Here is a 15,150-nt window from a genome sequence, read left to right on the forward strand (position 1 = left end):
TTTTACCTGGAAGTTGAATATGCTGTTCTTCTGGTTTAATAAGAGATGGTAGTTGCTGTTGTTCTGCAAGTAAAAATGTACAATAGTGCTTTAAATAAATCTCGTACATTGAATTCCTTGGCAAACTAAATACATTAATTCATAAGTAGGATTATAATAATGTTTTTGTCTTTTTCATATCATAATTTAAAGATTCTCAATCGAAACAACAAATACAAAATGAATGATGATATTCTGAAATGAAAAACTCGAACACGATAATCATCACTATTTGCAACAAAGTATGATTAATGAAAATTTGCTGCTGATATTATAATTCACAGTAGTCTTATTTAAATTATGGTCCCCGTACCCTTAGGGGTCCGTGACATTATTTATATTTCATTATTTATAAGAAACATAAGTATAGCGGTGTACTCCATGTGTGTACGTACTGTGTTGTCTGCTTGTAACATAAATAAAGGTTTATATTTAATTGTTGTTAATGTCGGTACCTACTTCTCAACTACTATTACTACACAGATACCAAAATTTAAACGTTTGGGACCGTATCTTCTCTTGAAAATAAGACATATAGGTCCGTAACTACAAACTGAATGAAAATCTCTAAGCTACCCTATCCTATATGCCATTGTGTCTAAAATTTCTGCATTTTTTGATACGGTATATGTTAACGACGCTTCATTATATGTTAACTTTTACAATAGCTGTGAAGGTATACCTAACGCAGTGTAATTATAAAAATATGAGTTGGAAGGACTGGTGGAGTTTTAAACAAATATAAAACGTCTCTTTACCTAATATTGCCTATTTGTCTTCACCATGTGTACGCTTCATCACCCAGCACACGCTACAGAATCATTAAGCCTCTCGAAGACCCTATGAAGTATATCCCGTATTATTGAATCTCTGGGCGTCAACAACTTAGAGATGTGTGGACAATGTTGGAATTTTTGAATATCCTCTTAATGGCAAAACCTATTAGAAAGAACTGCGCGAAAGCCCATTGTTATAGGGATCTTGCGTACTCAGAACAGTGTTCACGGCATATCTTATCAAAATAATACCATCAAATGATGAGATTTTAGCAATTCTAATAAGATTACTGTTGCCTAAAAGTGCAGAAATTGTCAGTGCCTTTCATTTACTGTCATAAGAACAAATCAAGAAGAATTTGAAGAAAAGAGAAGAAGACCCTTAAATAGAAGCAGTAAGAAAGACGGTGAAAGTTTCAATATAATGCTCATGTATTGTCTAAAATAAAATATCGTCGTCACCAGCTTAAGCTCCATACTTTGTAACAGGAAATTTTTCTGCCAAAAGAATAAATGCCTTAGTGTCCTTAGATAGCAATCAGTCAAAATAAAATGTTGTGTCAAATACTCCATTGATATTCATTTCATTGAACCACATCTAGCAACAACCTTCAGAAAACTGGCCACTTCCTCAAAAGGAGAACAATCACTATTTTATGTACTGTTTTATGCATATATTGACAGTTATTTTTGACTCATTATAAATTAAATTGTGTGAGTTATGCTTCGATGCATTTTCTAACTAAATACATCTTAAACAATGTATCGTGTTGATCGAAAAATTTCATTATCAATATTTAATTTTAATTTTACCAAGTTGTTTTTTCTTCCTGCTGTGCCATGTTTAGGAGAAAAGTTGGTTTCAGATACTATATATATAAATGAAACATCTCACTTTTTCCTTGGATCAAACTTTAAACTTAGTCAAATGCATGACAAATATATACAGAATACTTGCGTTTCAAAGGATGATGCCTAATTGAAAGATAGTTTTGTATTGATCCATTAAGGAAGAATACTTTATAATAACAACACTTTAATAAGGATACAGTCATGTTCTTAACTGTTCAACAAGCAACAAAATATGATTACGTAGACAAATTTTAAGTGTACTGTAATGAATTTTCGGACTCTTTCCACTAGAGTTACTTAGCTAACTGGAAAGTGTATATATTGTCTGAAGTATATTTTTAAAATAAAAAACATATATATTTTTGTATTACCTACTGCAGGTTGCAAAGGAGAGATCGTAGATGGTCCTTCTTGTCCTATGGACACAATATTATAATAGTTAGTTAAATGTTTTGTTTGAAGTGATTGCGAATTACGATAAATAAATGAAACAATTATATATTGAACGTTTACAGCAGTAAAATAATACTTTTCTCCCAATAAAATCTCTACTCACTCTCAAAAGTGCGAAAATGAATAACAACATTTAATTATCTGACTCTTAAAAGTATGGGTATTCTTTTTCAATAACAGAGTAGTATCAACTACAAGTCATAGACTAACAACAGTTTTGTTAGTCTAACTACTCAAGTTAAACATGAGTAAGTGCAAAACTCGTTCCTTTACCCGCAAAGAAAATACCATTCAGCATGATTACAGTATTCTATCGAAGGAACTGTTTTAGAGACACTTAACTTAATTAAAGATCTAGCAGTACTATTCGATCCTAAATTAAGTTTCTCTTATCATATAGAGAGAATTGTTAATAATTCATACAGAAATCTTGGCTTTATTATGAGAATAGGTAAAGAGTATCTAAATGATGTTACATTAATGAAACACTATTTCTGCTTTATAAGATCACAATTAGAACATGTGACTCTGTTCTGGTCATCAAGAACACTGAAACACATAGATATGATTGAAAGTATACCATTCTTGAAATTACTTACTTATACAGAAACTGACATGTATCCAAAATACGAGTAACTTTCAGAAATAGTACAAAACTTCAATATTCACACTTCGGAACTACGGAGAGAACATGCGGATCTTTTATTTTTACTCAAATTACTACATGGTAAAACTAACTGTCCTAGTGTTACTTCGAAGGTTCAATTGCACGCCCTGTCATGTAAACCTCGCGTAGTAAATAGAAGTACATTTTACTGCAAAAAGGCAAGAACAAATATCCTTGCTAAGTCTGCTATATGGAGGATGAGTGTTTCCTACAGTGCAATTGATAGGATATTTGCTATAGATTATGTTGGAATATAGGAGACAGTATATACGAATAGACTTAAGAATATATTTGATAATGAAAATGTATAAATGTAAAATTCTTGTTAAAAAATAATTAACTCTGGGTAAATGTATTTCTAAGGAACAACGCTGTAACTGGGCTTAGAGCCTGTTATGTTGAAAAACATAAATAAGCAAATATTGGATAGCAAATCATAGAATGTCCTGTTATCAATGTAACCGTAATGGAAAACGAATTCCACTCTCCCCTGAATAAACACAGTACTATGATTGTGGTGTCACATCAATGAAGAATGTCACAAATTATAAAATTATAAACAAGTGACTGCTACAATATTCGATGGGCATCAGATTTATTACTGTCAGTAACGGAAGCGTGGTTGATCACGTGTTGTTCACGGTCATCTCATACTTAGCGCTGTTACCTTCTTTTTTGATTAGTTTAGACCCTCAACTGCATCTCAATAAGTCCATAAATGAAATATTATAAGCAGCACGTGTTTATCACCTCGGGAAAAATCTATAATTATCTGAAAAGTATTGAGCTGTACGCGCCTGAGCTTTAGAGATTATTTTCTATACATTAAATAATTTATACACCATATATCAGTGACTTTAACATTGCCAAAATCGATGTCCTGTATTTTTTGTTACTGATAGTTGAAGGGTGTGTTTTATGATCTGCATTCGAAAATAAATGTAATCAGTACTCAATCCACTTGTACGATATAGTAGAAAAAGACTGCTATGTCAGAAGTGGTGATGATCTTTCTTGAGATATTACCTCAATCGACAAATCCACTCCAATAACTACAATGACAATAGAATGGTCGCGCACCAAGGCATGATTCTAAACAGTATTACAATTTCCCAATTTGTCGCCTTAACCATTAATTCCAGCTGTACGATAACAATCTCCGTAGTCATTACAGGAAAAAGTTAGAAATTTACGTAAGGAAAGATTTGAAAATTAGGAATAATAAGGGTACTAGGAAAGTTTTGTAATACGACGCAACCACGTGCCACAAGAGTCTGCTTCTTGGTGCATGTTGAAATATGCCCATAGTTACACAATTGCCCTGCACCAAGTTGATGGGCTGAGTTATTCATTAGCAATGGTAATCTAAAGTGCTCGCTATGGCATCTTGGTCACGAAATGAGATACGATCAGTTTTGTAGTATAACTTCACGCGTGATTTAAAGGTACACTAATGCTTAGAAGAAATCACTCTATGACTGAGTGATGTCTGTCCACATTGTATGTTTAAATGTACATAATACAGAGAATTACAAAGAGAAATTTCACTTTGAAGGATGCTGAAAGGGCGGGAAGACCATAAACATCAATTACGAAGGAAAATATTACCGCGGTTAGGAAATTGTTTCACGAAAACAAGCGCGTGACCTACCAGCAGATTAAGGATACCTCGTACAATTCTCCATGACCAATTGCACGTGAATAACCCTTCTTCTCTGAATGCACATAGTCTGACTGAAAGGCAGATAACACGATGTGTGACATGGTGCCGGGAGATGCTGCAAATATTTGATAAGGGACAATCTCAATATGTCAATATCATTGTGAAAGGAACGAGACTTGGTTGTACTATTATCACTTGCCGAACAAGACTCAGAGCAAAGTTTGGGTCTTTGATGATAAGGATACACCTGTAGTTATCAGAAAATCTAATCACTAAAGAACAAAATGATAGCTGAATTTTTCAAATCGAGTGGAATTGTGGAGTGTGTCATTCTGGACGCACAAAAGAGATGCACAGCTAAGTAGTACATTGAACAGTACTTGCCGACGGGTTTGGACAACGAGTGTACCTTACTCCCAAGGGAAACTTTGCAAATCTTGTTAATGATTGATTTCGGATGAAGAGGTGTATTGAGTGTGGTCGAAATTAGTTCGAAAAAATAAATAAATAGAATTGTATTGCAAAATTTTCCTAGCACCCTTTGATCTTAGAAATTACTAACAACAATTCGAGTTTCGGGATTTCTGGATTGTGTAACTAAAGATTCGTCTCAGGTTAAATAATGTATTTCCAAGTGAACATTGTGTATCTTAAAAGATTTTGGCAAATGGCTTCATCACCTGCCAAAGAACACTTCAAGTCCTGGTTTTGTAGATAGAAACCAATGTAAGATATTCCTTCTGACTTAACGTTTGTGTTACAAAGGACATAAAGAGAAACCACTAGAATAAATTGATTAACACAGTATATAGTTGATCATTTAACTTCTACGGTGGTTAAACATTTGACTACCATAACTAACTTTAGAGTTTAACACAAATAAATGCAAGCGTATGTCACAAACATACCTGGACCTGGAAACGTTTCCGCTCCAGGAAAAATCTCAGAAGGTTTCCTCTCCACTTCTACAAGACATAAAATAAATTTTAATCAATAGAGATATTTCCTTTCAAGATATGAAATGAAATATTCGTAGAAACAAATCTCTTACCTTTAGATAGTATTTATGTTATAAGTTGATCAAATTCTTGGAAATATTAACAAGCACATCCCTATATGGACTGAAACTCAGAGTACCTTTGTGGTTGACATTTGAGAAGCATGCAAGTTATAAAGAGTCATGTTTCCAGGAGTATTTTATGAAAATATATATGCATACACACACATATTTTAAGCAAAATAAACACAAGATGTATGCAAATTTAAGTGTTCCACAATTCTAATAGTTAATTACTCAAGTACTGGTATGGAATTATTCAAGTACTGATAGAATAATCTCAATTCAAAACTTCCAGTTGTTCTATACCATAGTGGAAATATTTGAAATTCCTTTGTAATTAATATAAATATTTCGCATCATTTTCGAAGGAAGCATTTATTCTTACTGTCAGATTAAAGCACATTTATGTTCAAGGAACCTACTCGTACCTATTCAAATTATGCACTTGAAAGGATTCATTATCACACTTAGAGGTGATTTGATAATGTTTCTACATTCATGTTAAAGGCAAAATATATAATATTATCCTTTACAATCAAAGTCACTTTTAGAAGTTCATTAGAACTTACACTTACGAAATGAAAATAAACCACTAATCAAATTCAGAAACAAAGTTAAAATGTGAATTACTTATTTGAAACTTTAATCTAAACCTTCATATGCATTATTTCAATATTACATAAATTATTCCAAAACTCTTTCTGCATTTGGATTTTCTTGACTATAGTCTAGATCAAAAATAAATAAATCATGAATTCAAGCTAAAGTTCTTAACAATATATTTTATTTAGAAAGTGAAATAGAACAATGATAAAGAATTAAATATATGAATGAAAATGAGTTATGTGGAGGCTAGTTATGAGGAAATGAATGTGAAGATTAAAATTTAAATTAACTACTAAACATTACCTGGAATTTGTGGGAATCCTAAAATCTCAGATATAGATTCCGTAGCAAAACCTGAAAAACGTTCAGTTGTGCTTTAAAGTTGTCAAATTACAATATTCCCCATTAATATTTTAAATGTAGTACCTCATTCTTTGAGCACAGAGCCAAGTTACTTTAATTTTGGAAACTGTTTTTGAAATGAGATAACATATAATTACACAAATTAAAATAATATAATTACATACGAGAGGATATTACATAACAGTTAGTCAGTAGATGAGAATAAAATGATATTCAGATACTTAAAGAAAAGAGAATCAATCTTTTCAACTACAATTTGAATTATTCCATATTATCTCAACCTTCACAAGGTACCTAGAATTTTATAGACTCCAGACTTATAAATAAATGTAGAGCTTTAGAAAGTACTGACTTGGTGTTTTGTAATTGGTGGCACGTTGGTTCAGTTTTAGATCTCTCATCCTTGATGCGTTTTTTTAGATTGAACTGCATTTATATGATTGTGTGGTGCAGGCCCGTATTTAGGTAAGTCGTCTTCTGTGCTCCTGTGCAGAGCGGCAGAATTTAGGAGGCGGCAAAATTTAGGAATTCTTTTTAAGATTTACAACAAAGTAATATATAAAACTAGCAATCTCCAGAGCATCACGCAAATGCGAGAAAATATGTTAATGTGTTTAATTTCCTCCAATTGCAGTAGTTGCTAATTAGCTAGCTTCTCTGAATATTTTTGAAAAGTCATCCTCTCTCACCCCCATCCCAAGTGGTGAAGATAAAGTTGAACATCATGAAAACTGATACCGTTAAACTCAGCGATCTTGAAAACTATGAATTGAACACTAATATATAACGCTTTTGATTACTTTTAAAATCTCGCCCCCTCCCTGGGGAATATGATCTTGAAATTGAATCGGATTGAAACTGTCATTATTCATCTCAGCGACTCCGAAGAACTATGAATTGAATTCTAATAATGGTCGTTTTCGGCGGGGTCAGAAAATTTTGTGCGGGGGCGGCAAATTATTGACTGCACAGAGGCGCACAATATACAAATACCGGCCTGGTATGGTTCCCGGCATTCTGTTATTGGCTTCTCTCCAATATTCTCAGAATTCTAATGGCATTTAATCAATTCTTTTGTATTCATTATCATTCACTTTCACTATTTGTTCGCCTCTATTTGCTTACGTAATAGTGGGAAATAGAAATAAAACCTTTATTTTCTACCCAACCTTAAATGCAATTTTATTAACATCATTCTTTGAAAGTACATGTATGTGGAAGGAAGACATAAAGAAAGCATCAGAATCAAAATACAACAGAATCAGAACAGAAGGCTCAATATATCAGTGAAACAAGCAATGCAGCATGAATCAGAAACATGGAGAATGAAAATGTTTCAGAGAAAGAGAAACTAGATTTGACTGAAATCTTGGGACGAATCTGAGGAAACATCTATGCGGATTAGATTAAAAACAAAAATTGGGAAATAGTATTAAGGTAACTAAAATTTCCAGCAAAGTAATGAAATAATGACTACAGCTAGTTTGTATACATTATTTGCGCACCTATATCCGTTGGTAGTCACCGTATAAAATTTAATTTCTCTATTGTTTCAGTTGAGGAGTTTATGTGCGCTAAGTCGGCGGAAGTAACGGAAATTTGTGACATGGAGAAAATCACCAGGACAGTGCGTGCGCCACACGTCCCTTGCGTCTATAGTAGAAATTCATTCCTGTGAGTTCGAACTGTTGCTACACTCGTCCTATTTGCCTGATCTGGTCCCCTCGGACTTTCATTTGTTCAGATACCTAAAGAAGATCTTAGGAGTCAGCGATTTTCTTTGCATGCAGAGGTGAAAAGTTGTGAACTGCGATATTTTGCAGGTCTCGAGGAATCATTTTTTAAAAGTGGTATAGAACCGTTACCAGAGAGGTGGCTTGGTTGATATATTACGTACAAAAATAAAACAATTAATCCAAATATTTTCTAACTTTGTAGATCAGGCCACGAGCTTTCCAACACACATTTTTAACATAGTGTGCAAACATTAGGATTGTGTAGGGATGAGAATGTGAACGATTATAACTGGAAATGATTAATTACTGCCATTCTGCTTTTAATACCGATTGGCATTTGAAGTAAAACATAACTTTGTGACGCTGAATCGATTCCAAAGTCCATTTCTTAGTATGTCTTACTGTTTTGACTAATACACGTCGATAGACAACGGATACTACCGTTCTGTAGAATTTCCAACATTTATGCATGGCAGTATTTGGAAGTCTAAAATAAATTCTTAGCATTCCCTGACAGCACTTCCTGTTCTAGATGAGAATTTTTGCCCATTTGGAATGTAAGTTAGTCTTTTTTATTTAAATCACTCTGTTACTGTAGATGTAAATCTCCTTTCACTTCTTCATTTTCTGCCTCCATTATTGTGTAGCCAAAGCTCACGAAGGACATACACGTGATTGATCATTTTGAAGTAGTTCATTCATACACACATCTTTGATACTCATCTGTAAAACAACAAGATATAAGAAAGAACAGTTGAAACTGGTCCGAATTTATTCAGATTCACATATTATGCACAGTCACTGATCTTGCAACACTTCCTACTGGTTTTCACAAGAAATTTACATTGAGGTAAATTTAACTTATATTTAATTCCTCAATCACTTAAACTGAAGCAATTCTAACACCTAGTTCCGTATCCAAATTTGTATGTTAGATAACTAATAAACTAGTGGGGAGACAGAGAAATTGTTTATGTTTCTGGAACCAGTCTCAGAAACACGTGTTCCATTATAGATCGCACAAAGTTACCCTCCAAAACTTTTCCCTTTGCTTCACGATGAAATAATCTTCTACAAGGTTTTGGAATTCAGCTCTAGATAAAGTAGATTGAAGCTTTAGCATTTCGTGAAGATAAATATAATCCTGCTCAGAGTAAATGAGCTTATCAGTGGCGTGAAGATACCGAAGCACCAGCTGCAAAGGGAATACGTACTTTGTAAGTAGGAGTTTACGCTTCTCTCTGCTTTCACATACAGGAACATAATTTCAGTCATACCAATAAACTAAGTCCAGAAGCTTTAACTTCGGCGAGAAAAAACAAAGCCATTAACAAGCACACATTCCAATTCTTAAATATGATAATTTTAATAGCAAATCTTTTAAATACTGTAAACGAGCGATAATCGCAATGGGAATAGACATTTTGTAGTTTAAAATTGCTAGAATATTTTCACTCAAAGAATAAACCATGTCTCCTTTCATTAATATGCTTCTCAGTATCTGACCGGAAAGACTAGCATTCCATTTGTGCATTTTGCATTTGCTATCTTTTAGTTTAGTGTCAGAATAAGAGTTCGATTCTTTATGAGAAAATATACTAGTGTGAAAACTACACTGCAAATTCTGACAGCGGCCAAACTAATGACGTCACTTCTTAAAAGTCTGCAACTGTATCCTTTATAAATTTTGTTAGAGATACCTTGCAAATAGTGTTATATATACTGCAGCATCTTTCATTTTGATCTTTATTATATTAGGTTTGGTCTCAAAATATGCCTATTTTCACTGTACTATTAGAACAAATCGCTCGAATATCCGCTTTTAAGCTTAAAGTGTACTTTAGTGTTCTATTAGTAGCAATTTGGCTAGTGACGAAACGTGACGTGAAAAATTGTGTGGACATTATATATATACGGGCAACTGGTTGGAGTACCGCACTTCAGACCACTGCTCTTGAATCTTTAAAACATATATGTCAAGTGCGTTATGCAATAAAATTATGAAGTTTACGAAATCTTAATCGATTCGTTTCATAAGTAGTCCATCTACAGGACTCCAGACATAGAACAGTATGAATAAAAGTATTCCCTCCATCAGCTTGGGATTTCCGACTATGCAAGCTGTTCGTAGCCACTGAGCTCAGAAGGACCGGAAAGGGAAAAAGTCAACATTTGGAACAATTTCATTAGTGGATAGTGTGTCAAGGGGTTGTGTAGTAACGGGCGAAGGAGCTTTCGACTATAAGTTGCCTAGGCCGCAAGATACCTATATCCGCCACTCCCCTTAATTTACGTATATATTCAGTGTATTAGTGAGTCCCGTTGTCCTTCAATATATCCTGCAATATCTTTGTGTGTATATTGATAGGGTTGTAAAATTCAAATTGTATTTTCTGAGCAGCCTTACGCAAGCGATAACTTTCTTCAACGACATGAGGACGTAAAACTGAAACAGGGAGTCTTTTCTAATACTAGTTCAGTTTGCATTCGTGTAGATCCAATTAAGGGGAAATAATTCCGCTTACAAGCATCAAAGTTCGCTGAAAATTATTTTATTATGAACCTAAGCCAGGGCGCAAAATTTCCGATCGCCAGGTCGCCATTGGTGACTAGAAATTTAGAGCTGGCGACCAGTGTTCAGTAGGAATTATTTCTGACTAAACTCATAGGGTTGCGTACTTTATGTTTCACACAAAAATAATTGTCACTAAGTGGGAGAAAACACGGAGTGTAAAGTCTTCACAACGGACATGGAAAGCAAAGTGTCCACAACGTTGTAATTCACCCCTCCTTTCCCACCCTCAATTGAAATGGACACATTTTATGTACTTTTACCTGTGAGTACTGCTTCATGTGAGAGAGGCTTCAGCAGTTTCAACAGAGTTAAAATACTACAAATATTCACTGAAGACTGACACACTAGACGATTTGCTCACAATTTACATCAGTGGCCCTTCACTTAAGGACTTTGATCCGAAAACTGCAATCGACAACTGGTACTTCTGTGCAGAGACAGAACGTTACATAAACGTGAAGTCTTAAGGTGAGATATTTTCAACATGTGTATAAGTTATCCATTTCAAATTAATTATCCTGAATTTAATAGTCTGTTTTTAAAATTTTATGCCCTGATGTAATCTCCTTCTTTGTCAAAGCAAAGGCCGCGTATATGTGGCTCTCATAATTTGTATGTGAGAGATATTTGCGACCATCATTTTTGGATTGGCTTCTGACTTTGAAATTTGGCGCCCTGACCTAAGCTATTAGAATCCATTCACAGACGTGCACACATTAGAATCCATTCACAATTTCTTTAAATGAACTGTTAAATAACATTTTCGAAACAGTGGTTAGTGCGTGGACCATTGATGCACGTAGTGCCGGTTCGATTTCCATTCGAAAAGCATTGAAAATTCCAACGCATTACGGTGGTTCAAAGTTCGCCTTAAGCTGTACCTCCACGTGTTATATAGACTCGTTGCTAAAAAGGGACGCCAAGATTCACAGAAATTTTCGAAGCATTTTACGTTAGCAATTTCATAATACAGTGTAATGTAAATACGCATTCAGAGAAAAATGAAATGAAATCTTTGAATTTTACGTCCCACGGTTATGCCGGTTAGGCTAAAGGAGACGGTGATTATGAGAAATGAGTAAAATGGTGGAATGAAGAAAGTGGGAGGAAACGGGAGAACCCCAAGAAAACCCACAAACACTGTGTTTGTCCACCACAAAACGCATTCAAAGAGAGAGAGAGACAGAAACAAAACTGTCGTGTTCAGTTCACTTCTACTTGCCACTCTTGCAAAATACACAATAGTGGTAGACTTGCTGTGTAATCTCTGAACTTTCCGCTAGATTTTTTTAAAAAATATTAGACACACAAAACGACAAAGTGAGTATAACGAAATCGTTCTTCAACAGCACTTATAACAATTTAACTTTTTATAGAGGAAGATCGAAAGGTTATTTAAAATAAACAACAAGAAAAAAATAAACTAGACTGCCATCCCTGAATAGACGGAGCGCCTAGGGTTTGCTGACAGGTTCTGCAAAGCGAGTATTTGCTGGCCCTGTAATTCCGCGCGGTTCGTACTCCTACACTTCTATTGGTTGATGCAAGGAATATGGATCTAATACACGGATGATCTTCATGGTTCTGCTAAATCTCGACAATCTGTTTATCTACATGGTCTAAATACGGATCTACTTTCAACTTGGGGGGCGCGGTGGCTCAGTGGTAGAGCGTTCACCTCTGGTGCTTGGGGTCCCGGGTTCGATCCCAGCCCCCGCCAAGTGAACTTTGTGGTGGACAAACACCGTGCTCGTGGGTTTTCTAGGATTCTCCCGTTTCCTCCCACTATCTTCATTCCACCATTTCACTCATCTCTCATCATCACCGTCTCCTTTAGCCTAACCGGCATAACCGTGGGACGTAAAACTTATAGATTTCATTTCATTTTTTTACTTTCAACTTGAAAGAAAAGCAAAATAAATTATACGAAATTTTAAGTCAGGAAAAGAACTAAACTTCAATCACATGAAATCCTAACATGTAAACGCTGTCTACCCTGTCTCCCCTCAATCCTCGCCACTGGATTTGGCAGTAATTAATCTTTGGATTACTACACTGTTAAAGATATTGACAACATATTAAGACTTGCGTGTCCTTTAAGCAAACAAAAATAAAATACAGTATTTTATAGTTGAAGAATGTATATAGATACACGTTCCATGTTGTGTAACACTTTCTACCAATACTGCGTTATCTTCTACTTGAGAATAGCGATGTTACCTTGTTCAGGAATATAACCTGGTGGCGCAGTCACAGGATGTGGCCCCAACATTTGTCCTGAAAATATATTATTATGTAAAGTATACTAGCCTCTTTATGTTTGAAAACAAAACATATCTCTTTCTATTTTGCTTTTGAATAATTCAAATCCGAGTTAAATTTCTAACGATAATATATGATGTACGTAAAGAATACTCGATAATTTTAATTAGAATTAAAGGGGTGAATTCCAAGAGAACCTAAGTCATTTTTTGTCAATTTTAAGATATTGGTTCTATTAAGCTCCAATTCAGCATCTCCGTATATTTAACTGAATTTCATGCAAAAGCTCGATAAATCAAATTAATTGTAGGCAAAAGAAAACATTCTTGTATTCCAAAATGTCTTTAGTCAACAGTATTCTCTGAAGCTATTTTCTGACTCACGCCTAAAAGCGATAACTCTTGCCATAGGTAATAATTTCACCGTTATCTTACGAAAAGTAAGTAATTACAATTTTCTTTTAAGTAGATTTATTTTTGTTTCACAGAAATAGAATGATGGAAAGACACACAAAATATCGTCTCCTGAAAAACTTACTTTTTTGACTTAGGCTCTTTTTGAATTGAGCTCTTCAATTGTTGATACATGAATCTAACAGTAACCCGAAAGCATTTCCATATAAAGAAAAGTGTCAGCAAATTTCGAGTCTTAGTAAGAAGCCTTGCAACAAATGTAAAATTATGTACTAAATACTGATAGTTTTAGAGCAAGTAACATAAAAGATTCTGATATGGCCATTATTATGTATTGAAATTTGATTTATGTTTTAGGGTAGATTAAAACGATAGTTTATCAATGAAAGGAAATAACCATAATTAATTATATAGTTTGATGTTTTGTTTAGAATATTCTAAGAGAAAATGTCATACAATATGAGAATTTTTAAAATATTAAGAGTGTGTTCTATAAAAAATATAAATAGTTAACACTGTAAGTGTTGTTGTATTACTGTATTTAGTTTTATAATTAAGAAGTGCATGTTTTTAATTCATTAATGGCTGACTAAGGACCTTGTATAAATGTGTAATTGCTTTGTCAAAAATAGATGGAAGATTCTGTGAACAGAATAATATATATTATTCTGTTCTTATTGGTTGCATTCAGTGAGCAAAGAAGTAAAGTCCACTTTTGACCATTTTAGATGTATTTCATACTTGAGATCGCCATGTAGAGTTCCTGAAAGAGTGTCGCAGAATCACAGCCGTTATTGTAAATAAATTTTATTACCATCAATCGGTGTTAACGTTTCCACATTCTTCAGTGTATCGTTCTCAGAATTTTGATAATCGAATTTCATTCCCTTGTGCTTCGAACGTCGGGAACGTTAACGAACATATTGTTAAGTTGTGCTTGAGTCGGTGTAGGTACAGCAACATTAAAATTTGGAATCGCTTTTCTCACTACCGGTTTTTATTACAAATTTCCACTATAATATAAGATAAATACAAAATTATCTAATGTCTGCATAACGTGGGTATTCTCTCGGTCTCAGGAAGAGATCCTCACGAAGAGAGCGACGAGAGGAGTTGTTGGACATCCGCTGCTCCACTACGACCAGAGAGTGACTAGGATTCCTACAAAGCTCCACTGCAAGCTAGGCCGAGGTTGTAATTAGGAATCTTCCTATGATCCACTCCAAGCACAGAGAGAGGTAGTTATTTCCCACAAGGCTCTACTGCAAGCCAGGACGAAGAAGAAACCAATAGTTCTACTGCTAACTAGAGAGCTTTTGGGTTTAGAAGAGATACTTCCTAGGTTCAACTGCAAGCCAAGAAAGAGGATTTGAGCAGCCGATGCTGATGTATGTTCGATACTGATGTCATTTCGGTTATATAGATGCTCCAAGTGATTCGGTGGCGCTGCTGTTCTCTCGGTTCATATGACAAGTGGTGTCGCTCTGCAGCCGTAGTAAACCATAGTAAGACGCACATGGTGGAAGTTTGTAAACAGAAGCACGTGTTGAATGTTTGTAAACACAACCATGTGGGATATTACCTAGGTATTACTGAGAGCGATTAACAGTTATTGGGAAGTTTATTATACAATACAACTATCAATCAAAATTTTTACATTACACTTCTTATATTTCTACAATCAT

The 15,150-nt window shown here is 34.5% G+C and overlaps 1 protein-coding gene across 1 annotated transcript in view; it reads right to left on the bottom strand.

The window, feature by feature from the left end:
- LOC145692677 (uncharacterized) overlaps positions 1 to 15,150 on the bottom strand; it is a 1,521,027-nt gene that overhangs the window by 1,110,420 nt on the left and 395,457 nt on the right. The window contains exons 82-86 of the mRNA XM_081768059.1: positions 13,011 to 13,067; positions 6,420 to 6,470; positions 5,359 to 5,415; positions 2,039 to 2,083; positions 7 to 63 (exon numbers count right to left, since the gene is read on the bottom strand). Of these exons, the coding sequence (XP_081624185.1) occupies positions 7 to 63; positions 2,039 to 2,083; positions 5,359 to 5,415; positions 6,420 to 6,470; positions 13,011 to 13,067 (267 nt within the window). The remainder of the gene's footprint in view (positions 1 to 6; positions 64 to 2,038; positions 2,084 to 5,358; positions 5,416 to 6,419; positions 6,471 to 13,010; positions 13,068 to 15,150) is intronic.

The sequence above is a fragment of the Thermobia domestica genome, chromosome 8 (assembly GCF_964235325.1).
Source record: "Thermobia domestica chromosome 8, izTheDome1.hap1.1, whole genome shotgun sequence".
NCBI classification, from domain to species: domain Eukaryota; kingdom Metazoa; phylum Arthropoda; class Insecta; order Zygentoma; family Lepismatidae; genus Thermobia; species Thermobia domestica.